This window comes from Sinocyclocheilus grahami, unplaced genomic scaffold, assembly GCF_001515645.1.
Source record: "Sinocyclocheilus grahami isolate Dianchi unplaced genomic scaffold, SAMN03320097.WGS_v1.1 scaffold143.1, whole genome shotgun sequence".
NCBI classification, from domain to species: domain Eukaryota; kingdom Metazoa; phylum Chordata; class Actinopteri; order Cypriniformes; family Cyprinidae; genus Sinocyclocheilus; species Sinocyclocheilus grahami.
The window spans coordinates 683,995-703,723 of NW_015505322.1; the positions used below are offsets into that span (position 1 = coordinate 683,995).

Sequence of the window (19,729 nt, forward strand, 5' to 3'; positions counted from 1 at the left end):
GCAGCAAGATTATCACAGGTTCACAGCTAAAGACAAGACAGCTAAATAGAACCATATGAAAACCCTTTTGAGCCATGCTATAATGTCAAAAACCTTTGTAGGAAAGAAAATAACGAGACTAATGATAAATTGTAACTTTAGTCAGTCTTCAGGTAGTTGTCCTAAAGTAGTCACAGGGCTTGAAACTGGTTGGATTTCTTAAGCGACCTTGGCTGTGTTCAGAATGGAATACTAGCTTACTATTTACTGAACATTGCACAGTATATACTGTAAATTGCTTATTCTTTTTTAAAGATGCTAAAACAGTAGGTATCATTCTGAATCTACTGACATTGTTGTCATATGACCTCATTGCAGGTGAGGTGTCAACCTCAATATTCAAGGTTATTTTGCAGTTACGTTTTTTTATTTTTTTTAAATGGCTACCTTTGGCGGAGTCTGATCAAATAACGACTCGTAAAAGAAATGATCTTTCAACAGTAATTTCAGGTCATTCATTATACTAGAACTGGAAGTCATAGCTATTGCTTGTAAAACTAAGATGACTGGGTATCCTGAACATTTGCACTTTTTGCACAGTATACATACTGCAGGAATAGTATGGAAGTATGCCATTACGAACATTGCCCATCACTAAAATTAGGGATCTTGTAATGCGATTTCTTCCCAGAATACTAGACATTATTTATCGAAAGATAGCCATCTTATGTTAGATTTACAGCAGGCTGTTATTATTTTTGTAGTGTTTTCATACCAACTGCTGGTTTGATTTATAAAGTGCAATATGTATCTACTAAAACGTGCCTATTTTTACAGTATGGTTTTTATACTTATTGTGCAGTATAAATATAATCACCGTCATAGCAAATTGCCTAATTTCTGTCATTTTTGTCTGAGGATACTGTGAAGATATAGATTTCATTCCTAAAACCAAAGACATTTTTCACAAGAAAAACAATCCTTGTCCTTGCTTGCTATACAATAATATTGTCAATCAATACAGATGTAATTCCAGGCTCCTACTGTCGTCTCAAGTATACGCAAAAATAAAAATGAAAATCAACGCGGGCAATTCCAATCTCAGTTAACTGAATAATCTTGCAAGACGACAGTAAATGTAACACTTTCAATTATAGCCGGTTCCCACACAGCTTAGAAACATACTGCTGTCCACAGCTCAGTTCATCCTCTTGCGTTTCCTGCGTTCCATACGTCGTTCGTAATGCACCAGTGCAAGAACCAGAGAGACCATCCTGTGCTCATCACGTGTCACGGCCTCTTCTCTACTGTAGGCAGACTGATGGCACAGGGTCAGCCCCATGGCCTTGGCCACCTCCAACATTCTGCACACAAACAGTGTCAAGGTAAGGATAACAGGGTTTTAGAGCAGTGACTCTCAACCTTTTTGACTCCAAAGCCTCCTTTTGTGCTTAACATTCATAGGCCCTCTTATCTAAAGGGAGCATTTACACAACATCATTTTCAACTAAAAACGGAAAACTTTGAATGCAGTTTGGCTGTTCATTTACATGATAACAGTGTTTTGGTTCTTTAGGTACATGTGCAGGTGCATTGTTTTCCTTTGCAAAGTGAACCCCTTTAAACCACTTTTTTTCAGTTTAAAGTAACATTTTACAATAAGGTTCTATTTATTACTATTAGCGAACATTAACAATGAAAAATATTTCTAAAGCATTTATTAATCTTAGTTAATGTTAACTTCAACATTTACTAATACATTACTTAAATCAAAAGTTCAATCTGTTAATATTATTAAATGAACCTGAGCAAACAAACTAACAACATTAACAAAGATGAATAAATACTGAAACACTATAATATACTGCTTATTGTTAGATAAATACATTAACTAAAGTTAATCAATGGAACCTTGTAAAGTGTTGTAAATAGAGATGCACTGATACTGAATTTCTCTGCCGATACCAATAGCTGATTATTCAGAATGATATCTGCTGATACCGATAGTTTGATTTTCTTAAGGAATAAAACCTCTCCTAACCGATGCTAAGTTTTAACTACATAGGGAACCCTCTCATTTGGCACATTACTATAATATTAAAGGTTAAAATTTACAAAAGAGCTATTGTATCAGCTCTGTTGTAAATATACAACTGCTAATTATTTTCATATATCATAAATACACTCAAATAAAAATTGAAATGTCTGTTTATAACTCATTTGCACATAGTCCTCATAAATACCTGTCTTCATGCCAGATTTAGGCCTATTCAAATATACATGTACATAAATAATTATAAGTAAAAATGCTCCTCTTTAGTGTTGTTTTATAGCTAACTAGTGAACAGTGGATAACTTTGCTGAGGTAAATGCCAAGTTAAGTGAAATACTTTTCACAATCTATTTTATTGGCATCTTTCTGCGGTTGAATCACTAATTGAGCGATTACATTAGACATGATGCATTTTGGTAAGCTATATTGTATCTTTCAGCATACCTTCTGATGTTCATTCATGTTTATTTTGCACTATAACTTAAAGTGGAAGAGACTCGCGCTCTATGCTGCCACTTGAACTGAGGTGCTACAGCGGTCTGTCACATCACATTTAAAAGTGTCAAAATGGCATTCATTGATTGAATGATATTACGCAGCGCCTGAAAATAGTCCCCAGCTAGGTAACTTCCAATAAGCCTATTTTCAGGCGCTGCGTAATATCATTGCGCCTGCTGCACCCATTATACTGCAGCAAAGTTCCTTGATTATTACGCCGGAATGAGAGTATATTTCCTAGTCATATCAGCCTAGAAAATCGCAACTTTTCATTTTACGTCGGTCTTGGTACACGATGTAACTACAGAAGAGTCAAGTTTTAAATAGGAAAAATATCAAAATTCTTTGGTCATTTTTGAGCAAGATGCTAACGGTCTAATCCGATTCAATGATCTATGCTAAGATACAGTTAAAAGAGCAATATATATACAGTGGGTACGGAAAGTATTCAGACCCCCTTAAATTTTTCACTCTTTGTTATATTGCAGCCATTTGCTGAAATCATTTAAGTTAATTTTTTTCCTCATTAATGTACACACAGCACCCCATATTGACAGAAAAACACAGAATTGTTGACATTTTTGCAGATAGGCTGCAAGACTGTGCCTCATTTGGAGGAAACACACCTGCCTTTGTGGAAACTCTCCACTGTGAAATCCTTCAGCACTTTGTTGATGATGATTCGTGGACATCCATCCTCACTACCAACTTCTCTTGCCAGTATGAATGACATAAACCAACCCCCATGCCTCTATGACATTCAGATTTAAATATATCCCTCTTTTAGTTTGGGTTGCTAGGGTGCCGTAAATGGTTGCTGGGGCGTGGCTTGACAGCCTCACAATGATCCTGAAAGACTGATTGGTTGCCTGAGTAAAATGAAACCACCCCAAAATGTCTCTATGACATTGTCATCTAGAGTTATGTTCAATGCAAAATGCCTATGCAAGTTACCATATTTGGAAAAACATTTGCGCTCAGTTCCTTTACCATAGTATGTCTATGGGGCAATTTTCGGGTAGCAGTTGTGCCCCAGGGGTAGGCCTACAACTTATACCCCATTGCGAGGTATGTTCTCACACAGCTTGCCAGCCTCTTCAAATGTGGTAATCCACGTGTTTCTACGAAATCCTCGTTCGGCCTATGACCCTTCAAAGTTGGACACATTGTTAAGTCTATGGAAGCCATAGGCATAGCACACCTCTGCCAAGTTTCTAACAGTATTTAACATATATTCACCTATGATTAAAAGGATGTCTTAAAAATAAAATACAAAATCAAATAAATGTTCCATGTAAATTTATACATTTGAATTACTGTATAATTCTTTATTTATAAGCCAGTATATATATATATATATATATATATATATATATATATATTCTCCCTTTGTTTCTCACCTTTGGCTGCTCCGAAAGGTGAAATAAATCTTACAAATGTTCAGATAAAAGGTAAAAATTATATATTATCATAAATATGTTGAGATGAGAATAGTGATATGTATTTTAGGAAAATCATTGGTATTGATACATTATTATTTTTAAAAACTGTAATCTAAATGTTGCACATACACAAGAACATGGGCATGATTGGAAAAGGCTAAATGGTCATAAAACAGTCACATGTATAGTTTTCATGGTCAGAAATGGCTGCAATAGGAAATAAAATAAATCGGGAATGAGAAAAAAATCAATATACGTTTTTCTTCCATTTTTTCTTATAAATAATGCTTTCTCTGTGTTCAGATTTGACTGTAATAATAATGCAAAAACTGACACTATAATTGAACATATAGGCACCAATCTGCCTCCATTCATTTGATCTTAAATATAAAAAAATATTTTATCTAATATATATATATACAGTCTATGATATATGTATATATGCCAGCTGCCAGTGATGATACTCCAAAGGCTGCTTGCCAGTATGAATGACATAAACCAACCCCCATGCCTCTATAACATTCAGATTTAAAGATATCCCTCTTTAGGTTTGGGTTGCTAGGGTGCCGTAAATGGTTGCTAGGGCGTGGCATAGTTGGAAAAACATTTGCGTGGCATAGTTGGAAAAACTATCATATATATATATATATATATTATATATAATATATATATATATAATATTTAAATAAATGGTGCATAATTTAGAAGTGAATATATAGAACACAACTTGAAGCAGAATTTTCACAGCCAAGCAGTCCTTACTCTCATCAAAACATTAAAATGTAGAATGTAATGGGAAAAGTATTCCAAAATCATCACACCCATTATTTTTCTCATATATTTTATCTTTATGTATTTATTTAGGCTACTCTTAGATAATGATTTCATGTTATTTGTGTGCTTAACTCTGCAGTGCTTAACGTCTGCTGCTGCGCCGAAATGTGTTTGAAAAGATTTTTAGATCAGATCGGCACAAGTTATTTTGTGCAGTACATGTATCAATGAATTTGTGAATAACAACGGACTGGAGATTTTTCCTTCCCATTGGCTTTCAAACACTTGGCACAATGTGGTGAGGACATGTCCCACATGCAAGCGCGACAATACATATCGGCACATGAAAACATATACGCGTTTTAACCCTATTAACTTTTTTTAACAATGAAAGTGACATTGACACTGTTAAAGAAAAAAACAGGAAAATCATTAATGGAGGTGCTGGTGCTATGTAAACTTCTGGTTAATATTCATGAGGCGTGCTTTGAGCCAATCACCTAAATCTGAATGACGTCACGTGATTAATATTCATGAGCCAAGCCTTTCTCGTAGTAGGATTGGTAATGTCGCCACCCGGAAGTCCAGTGTTTGTCCGAGCGTTTTCTTAAATCTGAATCTTTTTTTCCTTTATGCGTGATGATTGATCAGGCAGTGTGATGGAGTCTGAGCGTACCTCGGCTTATGGCGTGCGTATAAACATTTAATTTCGCTTGCTGTTTTTCACGAGCGCAGCTGTAATACAACTAACGTTACTCTGATATGACAGACTATTGCTTTGATGTGTATGGTTTATATGTATTATTAAGTAACACTTGTTTGTCTGAGCTGCTGCTGCTGTTTTTGGTTGTGTGTGTGTGTGTGTGTGTGTGTGTGCGTGTGCGCGCGCGCGTGCACTTATGATCAGAGTTAAACTCCTTTGGGTGACTCTTATGTCAATAGCTCTTATGTGGCTGCTATTCGTATCACCAAATGTTTTGATAATGGCGCTATTCCCTAGGTCGTTCAACTGGTGAAAGGAGCCTTTTACAGAATGTTTTTGTAATAGTGAGTCATTATTAGGCCCTGATACAGTGTATGCATTATCACTTTGAAATGCATGACTTTAAAGTAACATTTAATGCCTGCAAAGCAGCTTTCAGCTAATTGCTGTAGTGTATTACGGATGCTATATTACAACGCACAGTCTGTGTGTGTGTGTGCGTGTGCGCGCGCGTGCACTTATGATCAGAGTTAAACTCCTTTGGGTGACTCTTATGTCAATAGCTCTTATGTGGCTGCTATTCGTATCACCAAATGTTTTGATAATGGTGCTATTCCCTAGGTCGTTCAACTGGTGAAAGGAGCCTTTTACAGAATGTTTTTGTAATAGTGAGTCATTATTAGGCCCTGATACAGTGTATGCATTATCACTTTGAAATGCATGACTTTAAAGTAACATTTAATGCCTGCAAAGCAGCTTTCAGCTAATTGCTGTAGTGTATTACGGATGCTATATTACAACGCACAGTCTAACCTGTGTCTGTTTTGTTTCTGTGGCCAGAATAACACAAATGTAGATTTTACTCAAAGCACTGACGATGACCCTCTTATTGATGGACCACTAATATCCCAAGATGTCCTTGAGTCAGTGATTAAGAGAGAGTTTCAGAAATTACCCACTCATTGGGCAGTGGGTGTCCTCTCGTTTTTACACGTGAGTATAAAAACAGTTTTCACTGCACTTACTTGAGAAGGATAATGACTTAAGATTTAACCATTTTTAGATAATCTAATTGAAAAATAAGACACAAATGGTGAGTATTATCAATGTTAAATGTTGCTCCACAAAGGAAAATCACTTAAAAACATGACAGTTTGACAAGAATCTTTAACCTTAAAGGGGTCATATGATGCGATTTCAATTTCTCCTTTCTCTTTGGAGTGTTACAAGCTCTTGGTGCATAAAGAAGATCTGTAAAGTTGCAAAGACTAAAGTCTCAAATCCAAAGAAGATATCCTTTATAAAAGTTAAGAGTCGGCCACGCCTACCTAAAACGGCTTGTTCTAACACGCCCCCACATGTCTACATCACTATGTGGGAAGATTTGCATAACGCCACCCAAATGTTCACGCAAAGAAAGAAGGCGTAACTTTTATTCTCGCTGTAGTATTGTTGTTGCCACCGCCATGTCGTGAAGGCGCTGTGTGCTTCGTTGTGAAAGCGAAACTACTTTGTTTGGCCTTCCAAAAGAGGACGATATTGCGTCGTCATGCCTAGAGCTGATCCGTGCTGGTCACTAAGGAAATACATCAACTTTGCGCTGTGGATCACCGGATCGGCTTTCACCGGACGAAGCGGAGTCCAGCCCGGGGTCGTCACATGTGGTTGCCAGAGTAGATTACAATGCCGGCTGTAAGTACGTTTTTTATATTTAAAGAATTTGCCACTGACGATTCAAACGCGAGTTCCTACTCAGTGTAGAGTAGCGCTTGTTTGTCATTTCTCTGATCACAAATGCAGACATAGTTTTATGTTTACGCGGCGCGATGCAACGCAACGCGTAAAAAGACAGTATAAGTCATTATAATCAGTAATTATGTCCCCACTGGATGCAGCAAATGCCTCGTTTATAATGGGTTTTAATGTTTTTGTCTCGTCGCTCAGGCCAGACACGGCATCAACAGTATGGTGAGGGGCGTAACATTTCCGTCACACGCTTGAGGTATTCGGCCAATCACAACGCACTGGATAGCTGGCCAATCACAGCACACCTCACTTTTCAGACCAATGAGCTTTGTAAAAATCGACGTGTTTCAGAAAGGCAGGGCATAGAGGAGAAACAATAATGTACAGTATGTGGAAAATAATGTTTTTTGAACCTTAAACTGCATAAACACATTTCTTTACACCAAATAATGTTCTTTTTAGCAACATCATATGACCCCTTTAAATGAACTAGTTGTACATGAACACTAGCACACACACTACTGTACACAACGTCCTCTTTGTGCTTTTTGTGTAATTTCTCTGTCTCTGGTTTGCAGGTGGTTTATGTGGTGGTATGCGTTGTAATCACAGTATTTTGCTGGATATCTGATGAGCACACTACCGAGTGCACTGCGACATTGCATGGCATTGACTCCAAGACTGTGGTGTTACTGGGAAAAGTTTCACTCTGGGTGATGGTCTTTATATATGATAGATTTGTTCAGCATCACCACAGCGCCGTGAGACGGAGAGGTTATCTGGACTTCTACAGACTGACCCGAGGAATAAAAAACCTTCCACTGCTCATTCACTCTGCAGGTGAAAAAATGTTTCACACACACTATTTTAATTTCCCCCACCACCGTTTTTTACCACTTCATAAAGTCCATCTCTATTAATAAAATATTTTGCTAATACTGATGCTAAAGTGCTCTTTCAGTCACGTCCAAATAGCTGTTATATTTCACAAATGGCCACTAGATGGCAGCACAGAAGCTGTCGTTATAACTGTGTATATATATATATATATATATATATATATATATATATTGATGATGAAATGTAATAGTTTATGCACAGTTGCTTTCATTTATTATCATAAATGCACTTCATGACTAAGTCTAATTGTTTTTTTTTCTCTCATTTTCTAATATGGTAAATTTACTGCACCGTTCCAAAAAGTTTTTTTAATAAGATAAGAAATTAGAAAGCTGCATTAAATTGATCAAAAGTGACAAAGATTTTTAAATTCTTGCAAAAATAAATGAACTTTTAAATAAATGCTGCTCTTATGCACTTACTATTCATCAAAGAATCCTGAAAAAGTATCACACTTTCCCAAAAAAATATAAAAAACCACAGCTGTTTTCAGCATCATTATTATTATTAATAATAATAAATGTATCTTGAAAAGCAAATCAGCATATTAGAATGATTTCTGAAGGATCATGTGAGACTAAAGACTGGAGTAATGATGCTGAAAAAAAATGAACATATATTGATGTATTTTTGATCAATGAATGCAACCTTGGTGAGCATGAGAGACTTCTTTCAAAACCATTTAAAAAATCGTGCCAACCCCAAACTTTTGAACAGTAGTGAATGTCTTAGTCAATAATTGTGAATCATACCATAATACTCAATGTGATTTGAACTGAACCACGACCAAATTTCAGATTTCTTGCAGTTTATCATTTAAGTATCATATAAGTAACGTTATCGCTTGTTATTTCTCCTCTTTCCTACTACTTGTTTCAGTTTTCATAACCATTTCTTACTATGTGTCAGTAAGTTGTTGTTATTTTAGCATGTGTATTTGGCTCAGTGTTATTTTTTTAGGATTACTGATAAACTAATGTAGTTTGATTTGTATTATCTATTTTAGTTTTAGTTACAGTTGTAGTAATGTTGTCATTTTATTAGTTTTTTTTATTATGTCTATATAGGTTTTTTTGCTTAAGTTGTAGTTTTATTTAATTTGAGTTATTTCAGTACTTCAACATACAAAATGGAAATTAAATTATATATATTGAATGTATTTATATATATATATATGTACATGTATATGTGTGTGTGGCTGTACATTTTGTTGTTGTAGTTGTTTTTTGGTGTTTGGCTTAGTGTTATGTTAGAATCATTATTATACTTTATTTATTTTGTTTTCATTTAAATGTTTAGTTTTGAAATGTTGTTGTATGCATTTGTCATTTTTATTGAATTTATTTAATTTTCTTAAGTGTGTGTGTGTGTGTGTATATATTTATTGAGTTTTAGCTTTTAGTTATTTGTAAGTCGCTTTGGATAAAAGCGTCTGCTAAATGACTAAAAGTAAAGTAAAGAAGCCTAATCAAATTAAATTATAATCAAGTAAATATTATTATATACAGAAATGGATTTTTAATGGCTGGTACAGATATCAGTGGTTAATATAAAGCAGAGTTGCTCTCTTTTTCTCTCTTACATAGGTAATGCAGCGATCCTGACTGTAATTGCTCCATCCTCTATGCTGGATGCAAGTGTGAAGAATCTGTCTGTATATCTTCTGTTGGCCATCATCTGTCTGGAGCTACTGCTGTCGGTTATATGCTTGCTTAGATATACAGGTGCTCACACATACACACAAGACTTCTTCATCATTCATTCTGAATGATATTTCTGCATAGTTAATAACACAGAATCCTACACCAAACATTCCCGTTGTTCACATTCCTATACGTGCACACAGGGTCCAAAATTATTATTATTTTTGCCACACCCTGACAATGGCAATAAGCATCTCACTGGCCATGAAACTGAAGTTTTTGCACATTTTATTTTGCACATTTATTTTTTGTTTCTTTTTTCTTCTTCTGGCAGTGGAATTATGTGGGTTTGTTTAGTTTATTTATAGAAAACATTGGTCGTTTTGTAACTCACATCATCATATATTATAACCTGTTCTCTGAAATGCTACTGCTCAAAATCTACACTCATTTTGATGGCTAATTGCAAGTAATAGTACATGCACCCCTTCCCCCAGCATGCATTACAATACCCAAGCTTCTGTCCTTACCCCTTTAGAAACCAACCAGGCAGCTGTTGTCCCTCTCATCCTATTTTTCTTGCATTTTGTGCTCCTTATGATAAAATAACAAACAGTTCTTTGCTCTCCCGTGGTAAGAAATGGAGATGTTTGAGAGAATGTCAAAGAGAAGGACCATGTTTTGGGGGAAGAGGCTTGTTATGGACATACGGCTCATCTTTGCCAAAGGCAACCTGAATCCACCCCACCCTAATACACCATGGCATTGTCTTTACTGTTGACACACACACACTTACACACATTCTCGTATCAGTGCCTGGATTCCAGAGATGATTAGTGAACTGAAGCTTGACCACATGTTATCTATAGAGACACACCCTCACTCGCTCACTTCATTCTCAAAGAGTCTATCAGCAGATTTCACCCCGTGTCTCCTATATCACTCTGAATTATGCATGAGGTGAGGGAAATGTTTTAGATGCATGTTTATGTATTTATATGTGTATACACAAGCGTTCAAAAGCTTGTGGTCAGTATAAGATTCTTTTTTTAATTATTATAAATACTCATAATTAATGCTTTTATCTTGCAGGAATGCTTTAAATGAAAAAATGTATCACAGTTTCCACAAAAAATGTTAAGCAGCACGTCTTTTTTCAACCTTAATAATAATGAGAAATGTTTCTTGAGCAGCAAATCGGCGTATTCAAATGATTTCTGAAGGATCATGTGACACTGAAGACTGGAGTAGTGATGCTGGAAATTCAGCTTTGCGTCACCAGGAATAAATTACATTTTTAAAACAGATGTATTAAAACAGAAAACCGTTATTTTAGATTTTCATACTGTTTCACAAAATCACAGTTTTACTGTATTAAATGCAGCCTTGGTGAATATAAGACGCTTCTTCCAAAAACATCTAAAAAATCTTACAAACTCCAAACTTGGAATGGAAGTGCATGTGAGTAAAAAATTCAAAATCTGGAAATAATGTTTTGTGAAATTAATAAGAAATATGTAATATTCTGCCCCTTTTCTGTTTTTGCTTCCATTGATACTCTCTGGAACATTTAAAAATCTTGTGGATAACATGATCAACAAAACAGAATTCATTATGCTTAAAAGCTGCTGCATAATGACCAAACTTTCAAATGATTAATTTCAACTTTTTTACTTAAATTATGCTGCTAATATAATTTTTAATAAACAATACAATTATTATTATTATTTTTTTTAATGAAAAAATGGCAGTAGACATAATAGGCTAATGTAATTACATCTACAAATTTATGAGACTCCCACATGAGATTATTCTCAAAAGAATAAACCCTTAATTTTCCGCACATTTATTTATTGTGCTAAGTGATCTCTATCCATTTAACCACCATTTATCTTCTCCTATCCATATATCCATCTCTCTGTCCCTTTCCTAAAGGAAGGTGCAGTTAGGTCAGAGTCGTGCTCCAGGGTCTTTGACGTGTCTTCTGTGATGTTGTATCTCTGCCTCTCTCTCTTCATTTGAACATGAATGCAGCATTCTGTATGGGCCGTATGCCGCCTCTGCACTTCAAAGGAAGTTTAGGGCCCTTCAAAGGGGGCGAGGGAGGTGATTGGAACCTGCATTGTTTTACCGCGATGCACGGACAACATGAGCTTGTCGTGTCCAGATGCGCTCAAGGAAGGCATTAGAGTGGAATGCTGAAATATGATGCTTGAGGGAATGTAATGATTTGAAGTGTGCATTATTTTTCATTCCTAGCTTTAGAATGAATGCCGCTTGAGCTTGGATATGTCGCACAAAAGTGCTAAATGTTTCGATGCCCTGGACTTCTGTGCAACATTGTGTTAGAATGCAAATGAATTATTGACCGTTAGCTTTGTGTTATTATAATGGTGTTTATTTTTACGGTGTCTTTTGTGGAGGGAAGCACCACTGTTTAGCGGAGATATAAGGAATGTGGCACGTATATCAGAAAGACTGTCGCTCTTTCTCTTTAAAAACATTCTTTAAAGACTGTTCTTGATGTGTGGTGACAGAACTGACAAATTACCCTTAATAACCTTCCAGCATTACATATCTAAACTCACACACACACAGTATTTGTCTTAAAATTAACTGCTTAAGCTTCATTTACTATTATAGGGTGCACTTATATGGCACTTCAGAGCAAGAGAAAAGGTGTGCATTATCTCTAAAGAGGGAATCCCTGACCTCCTTCCTGCCCAACTCAATGGCCTGTTGGCCCCCATTTCCTGCAGGTGATTGAAGAAAGAGCAGTTTTATCTGATTGGTGTGTTTGTGATGGGTTGGCCAGGTGTGGGTCAGGAACAGCGCTGAGGTGTTTGTGTATGCGTGTTACTGTTTTCGGTGATTATGGTGTAATTAGAATGTATTCAGAGACCCTGAGATATTTTCCACTTTGATTATCTTTAGAGAGATGTGTTTAGAACTGTTTGATCCGATAGCACAAGCTATCTTATGCATTTTAAAGGTGAAGAATGTAATTATTTCAGTATTAGAATGCAATGAGAAGTAGAAGTATCGTCTCATAACATCACAAATGTTGCTCTGGTGATTTTTGTCATAAGGCATCTGCCATCAATTGCTATCAAACTGTATATGCCATAAACTAAGTAATATTACATTTTTAAAAAGAGCCATTTACATATTACATTTAATAGAAGAGCCATACTGGCTACACCAGCTACCCCCCCACTTCCCCCCAATCTGCACTAGATTGACATCATGCACTTATTGTGAACTCTAGGATCTTGAGTTCAGATTTAGTTTGCATCAGCTTAAACTTGCTGTGCTGTCGTAGTGTATGGAGTGAAAATTTTGCTGATTGAGAGGCACATTAAAGGTGTGAGAGAGGAGGGAATACAATTATTATTATTATTATTTTTTATGAAAAAATGGCAGTAGACATAATAGGCTAATGTAATTACATCTACAAATTTATGAGACTCCCACATGAGATTATTCTCAAAAGAATAAACCCAGGTCTCAATCAAAAACCCTTAATTTTCCGCACATTTATTTATTGTGCTAAGTGATCTCTATCCATTTAACCACCATTTATCTTCTCCTATCCATATATCCATCTCTCTGTCCCTTTCCTAAAGGAAGGTGCAGTTAGGTCAGAGTCGTGCTCCAGGGTCTTTGACGTGTCTTCTGTGATGTTGTATCTCTGCCTCTCTCTCTTCATTTGAACATGAATGCAGCATTCTGTATGGGCCGTATGCCGCCTCTGCACTTCAAAGGAAGTTTAGGGCCCTTCAAAGGGGGCGAGGGAGGTGATTGGAACCTGCATTGTTTTACCGCGATGCACGGACAACATGAGCTTGTCGTGTCCAGATGCGCTCAAGGAAGGCATTAGAGTGGAATGCTGAAATATGATGCTTGAGGGAATGTAATGATTTGAAGTGTGCATTATTTTTCATTCCTAGCTTTAGAATGAATGCCGCTTGAGCTTGGATATGTCGCACAAAAGTGCTAAATGTTTCGATGCCCTGGACTTCTGTGCAACATTGTGTTAGAATGCAAATGAATTATTGACCGTTAGCTTTGTGTTATTATAATGGTGTTTATTTTTACGGTGTCTTTTGTGGAGGGAAGCACCACTGTTTAGCGGAGATATAAGGAATGTGGCACGTATATCAGAAAGACTGTCGCTCTTTCTCTTTAAAAACATTCTTTAAAGACTGTTCTTGATGTGTGGTGACAGAACTGACAAATTACCCTTAATAACCTTCCAGCATTACATATCTAAACTCACACACACACAGTATTTGTCTTAAAATTAACTGCTTAAGCTTCATTTACTATTATAGGGTGCACTTATATGGCACTTCAGAGCAAGAGAAAAGGTGTGCATTATCTCTAAAGAGGGAATCCCTGACCTCCTTCCTGCCCAACTCAATGGCCTGTTGGCCCCCATTTCCTGCAGGTGATTGAAGAAAGAGCAGTTTTATCTGATTGGTGTGTTTGTGATGGGTTGGCCAGGTGTGGGTCAGGAACAGCGCTGAGGTGTTTGTGTATGCGTGTTACTGTTTTCGGTGATTATGGTGTAATTAGAATGTATTCAGAGACCCTGAGATATTTTCCACTTTGATTATCTTTAGAGAGATGTGTTTAGAACTGTTTGATCCGATAGCACAAGCTATCTTATGCATTTTAAAGGTGAAGAATGTAATTATTTCAGTATTAGAATGCAATGAGAAGTAGAAGTATCGTCTCATAACATCACAAATGTTGCTCTGGTGATTTTTGTCATAAGGCATCTGCCATCAATTGCTATCAAACTGTATATGCCATAAACTAAGTAATATTACATTTTTAAAAAGAGCCATTTACATATTACATTTAATAGAAGAGCCATACTGGCTACACCAGCTACCCCCCCACTTCCCCCCAATCTGCACTAGATTGACATCATGCACTTATTGTGAACTCTAGGATCTTGAGTTCAGATTTAGTTTGCATCAGCTTAAACTTGCTGTGCTGTCGTAGTGTATGGAGTGAAAATTTTGCTGATTGAGAGGCACATTAAAGGTGTGAGAGAGGAGGGAAGTGACGTGTGAAATCACACAGTTGCCCTGCTTTCTCACGCTCACAAAACACACTAGCCACGCGTCTACTAGCACACCTTACGGTGAAGAATATCCACGCTGAACGTGACTCCTGCTCGCACACACTGAACGTGTGTCGTCACACACCTAGCTCACGTTAAAGCGTGTCTTGCGTCGTCAGACACACCACAGCTATCAACATTTCTGTCTGATTTTTCAATGGTAAATACTTTGCCTGTTTATTATGTTAAAGGAGGAGTTAGTATAAGAAGGAGAGTGTAAAGGAAAAGACGGATTATAAAAAAAGTTTAGCTTAGTTCCAGATTGAAATGGAGAAAAAAATTCCTATATTTTCTGGTGTCAGACTTTTGGACCCTGCCGTATATATTGAAATTACTGTGAGGAAGGGCGTTGGAGAAACAAATGAGAAAACTACAGTCTTGTTAATTTTGTGTATTTATCTTCTTGTTTTCTGTGTGTTTTAGTACATGTGGTGAAGTTTAATAGCAAGAAGCCGCATCCTGATGTGACGGAAGAGGAGCGCTCTCATGCCTGCTCCAGCGGATCACATACAGAGACAGGCTTCAGGTAAAACACATTGGTGAAAGAGCCATACATACAGTATATTGACCAGAGATATCAGTTTATATTTGGTCATTTTGAGAAGCCATTTAGAAAAGTATTAGTTTCCTGTTGTGTCAGCTCCCAAGTAAACCCACAGCCTTTGTAAGTGGATAGTGTGCATTTTTCATAGTACATTTTTTTTCGTTTTCAGTTTAATTTGTCTACTCTCGAAGAACGTATATTGGTCGACCAGTAGCACACATACAAATTGCGTCGTCAGACACACCACAGCTATCAACATTTCTGTCTGATTTTTCAATGGTAAATACTTTGCCTGTTTATTATGTTAAAGGAGGAGTTAGTATAAGAATGAGAGTGTAAAGGAAAAGACGGATTATAAAAAAAGTTTAGCTTAGTTCCAGATTGAAATGGAGAAAAAAAATCCTATATTTTCTGGTGTCAGACTTTTGGACCCTGCCGTATATATTGAAATTACTGTGAGGAAGGACGTGTGAGAGGGCCTTGGAGAAACAAATGAGAAAACTACAGTCTTGTTAATTTTGTATATCTATCTTCTTGTTTTCTGTGTGTTTTAGTACATGTGGTGAAGTTTAATAGCAAGAAGCCGCATCCTGATGTGACGGAAGAGGAGCGCTCTCATGCCTGCTCCAGCGGATCACATACAGAGACAGGCTTCAGGTAAAACACATTGGTGAAAGAGCCATATATACAGTATATTGACCAGAGATATTAATCAGTTTATATTTGGTCATTTTGAGAAGCCATTTAGAAAAGTATTAGTTTCCTGTTGTGTCAGCTCCCAAGTAAACCCACAGCCTTTGTAAGTGGATAGTGTGCATTTTTCATAGTACATTTTTTTTCGTTTTCAGTTTAATTTGTCTACTCTCGAAGAACGTATATTGGTCGACCAGTAGCACACATACAAATTGTCCTTGGTAAATGATCAAAGATGCGGTTCTAAAAAATATGGTCTGATAAATTGCACTTTTTAATTATATCTGTCCAATAAATAAAACAGGTTGGTAATGATTCATAGAATTTGTTTATTATAAAATTAAATAATGAAATCAGCAGCCTATTATACTTTACATTGGAAAACTGCTCTTCATTTTAAATCAAATAGGCTACAACAGCAGAAAGTTGCAGTCTTTTTTGAACCTTGGGAATATTAAAATGTATATGGTACCATTTAAAAGTTTGGGAACAGTAAGATTTTTTTTTTAATACTTTTATTCTGCAAGGATGCATTAAATTGATCAAAAGTGACAGTAAAGATGCTAATATATAATAATAATAATATAATAAATGCTGTTCTTTTGCTGTTCGTTTCTTGAACACCAAATCAGCATTAGAATAATTTATGAAGGGTCATGTGACACTGAAGACAACTGAATAATGAATATTTTGTTAATAAATATTTTAGGTAAATTCTAGCCAAATGTTCATTTTCAAAAACAAACAAACAATAGATAAATAAGTACATAAATAATGAATGAATGAATGTTTTCTTAGACCCTGTATGATTGTTTTTTTGTCCATGTGACATCCCCCCCCCCCCAAAGTTATTTATTTTTATATTTTTGTACATTTTTAAAAGTAAGTTTAATTACTTAATTAATATATTAATTAATATAATTTATTATTTCTTCATTCCAGTGATTCATAGTAGGCCTAAATTAGTTAAATGTAGTTAAATGATTAGTTAAATGATTGTAGTTTACGAAAGATCATTTTCTACACTTACACCTGTTTTTAAATAAAAAGCAGTTTTCCACTATAGACGTTTGGTGTCTCGCAAAATGTTGAGTCATATCTCATGCTGACAAATATATAGTTATCCGTATCTCCCAGAACAGGCATCCCTAAATATAAGTGTGGCTAGTGTTTTCATAGGCACTCACACACTGACATTTCAATCCCATGTGCTGTGGACAGTTCAGACAGGTGCACATGTGTTCTTGGTTTATTTCACAGGGACGGCTCCAGTTTGGAGGATGTGGTGGAAAAGCAGGCGGACCTGATTGATTATCTCAAACAGCACAACAGCGTCCTGAGCAGGAGGATCCTCACGCTGACCGCCCAGCAGATCAGAGCCTGACACATGCGAACATAGCGAGTGACTCATGATGGGCTCTGAAGCCTTGTGTGCGAGTGTGTGTGTGTGTGTGTGTGTGTGAGCGTCTATCTTGACTGGCATCGGCAGCCATGGCTCACTGATCAGAAGGCTTTTGGTGGGAAACGAACCCTGGTAACCTCTCTAACAACGCTTTCACGTTTCCATGACGACAAGTCTGGGTAGACAATGGCTGCAATTAGGAAGTCAAAAACCTCTGCTGCAGAAATGTTCAGTAAAGATACTCATTATGAGTTTATGGGATAGCGAGATCTAATCAAACTAAAAGCTTTATCATGCAACTTGTGGTTTTCCTTGTTCGTGCCTGTGAGAGCATGAATAAGAGAGTACAGCGATAGTTAATCATACTTAATTTGGTTTCTTTAGTGTGTCATTGGTGTTTGTGTGTAAGAAATGTGTCAAAATGATGTTTCTTGTGGTATGTATGTGTTGGAGCCATTCTCAAAACATGACCGCTTTAGTCCTGATGCTTGATGTCACAGATGTTACGAACTATGGTCTTTTTATGTAAAGTAATGTGAATAAAATGATTGAAACTACTTCTTGGAATAAAATTTCCACAGATTTTATTGAATTAGGTTGGTTGAGTTTTTAATGTGCTCACGGTTTGATGATTAAAAAGAGTCAAGATAAAGAAAGAGGTAAGATAATACTAGATTAAAATTTTGTTTAAAACATCATGTTCTTTGACTAAATATACTTTTTGTATGTTGGTTACATATGGTTTTGGAAAACTTGGATACTATGTTCAACCAAGTAATAATCAAAATGCTTAATATTATTTAAAGTTTAAGTTTTTAGACATTTTATGATATAGTAAAAGAATTTTAAACATACAATTAAGATCTTTTGTTACAATTATTAGTAAATATTATAATTATTTTAAGTGTATAGTTTTTGAAGGGTTGCACCACATGACATTTCACAGTTTAAAAAAAGGAAAGATTTTATTTTAAGAGATTTAATGATGTTGACAGTTGTGAGGGTCCTCTCTGATATCACAAATTCTTTTTTCGTGAAATTTGGGGTGTACATGTTGCTGAATATATAGCTGAAATCTGTCTTTAAGAGAAGTATTCAACCGATAACACTCTAAAAAATGCTGGGTTGTTTCAACCCAATGTTGGGTCAAATATGGACTAACCCAACTGTTGGGTTAAATTTTGGTTACATTTTTAAATTAGCTTTTTAACCCAACAGTTGGGTTAGTCCATATTTGGCCCAACATTGGGTTGAAACAACCCAGCATTTTTTAGAGTGTTATCGTTGTTCGTGCCTGTGAGAGCATGAATAAGAGAGTACAGCGATAGTTAATCATACTTAATTTGGTTTCTTTAGTGTGTCATTGGTGTTTGTGTGTAAGAAATGTGTCAAAATGATGTTTCTTGTGGTATGTATGTGTTGGAGCCATTCTCAAAACATGACCGCTTTAGTCCTGATGCTTGATGTCACAGATGTTACGAACTATGGTCTTTTTATGTAAAGTAATGTGAATAAAATGATTGAAACTACTTCTTGGAATAAAATTTCCACAGATTTTATTGAATTAGGTTGGTTGAGTTTTTAATGTGCTCACGGTTTGATGATTAAAAAGAGTCAAGATAAAGAAAGAGGTAAGATAATACTAGATTAAAATTTTGTTTAAAACACATCATGTTCTTTGACAAAATATACTTTTTGTATGTTGGTTACATATGGTTTTGGAAAACTTGGATACTATGTTCAACCAAGTAATAATCAAAATGCTTAATATTATTTAAAGTTTAAGTTTTTAGACATTTTATGATATAGTAAAAGAATTTTAAACATACAATTAAGATCTTTTGTTACAATTATTAGTAAATATTATAATTATTTTAAGTGTATAGTTTTTGAAGGGTTGCACCACATGACATTTCACAGTTTAAAAAAAGGAAAGATTTTATTTTAAGAGATTTAATGATGTTGACAGTTGTGAGGGTCCTCTCTGATATCACAAATTCTTTTTTCGTGAAATTTGGGGTGTACATGTTGCTGAATATATAGCTGAAATCTGTCTTTAAGAGAAGTATTCAACTGATAACACTGTTGTTTCAACCCAATGTTGGGTCAAATATGGACTAACCCAACTGTTGGGTTAAATTTTGGTTACATTTTTAAATTAGCTTTTTAACCCAACAGGTGAGTTAGTCCATATTTGGCCCAACATTGGGTTGAAACA

The 19,729-nt window shown here is 35.8% G+C and overlaps 1 protein-coding gene across 1 annotated transcript; it reads left to right on the forward strand.

Moving 5' to 3' along the window:
• Nucleotides 1-5,289: 5,289 nt before the first annotated feature.
• LOC107591541 (transmembrane protein 192) lies at nt 5,290-18,086 on the forward strand. The gene is made up of 6 exons (XM_016280719.1): nt 5,290-5,435; nt 6,290-6,442; nt 7,774-8,035; nt 9,682-9,819; nt 15,296-15,398; nt 17,370-18,086. The coding sequence occupies exons 1-6, from the start codon at nt 5,406-5,408 to the stop codon at nt 17,491-17,493; spliced, it is 810 nt and encodes a 269-aa protein (XP_016136205.1). The 5' UTR covers nt 5,290-5,405; the 3' UTR covers nt 17,494-18,086.
• The last annotated feature ends 1,643 nt before the right edge of the window (nt 18,087-19,729 follow it).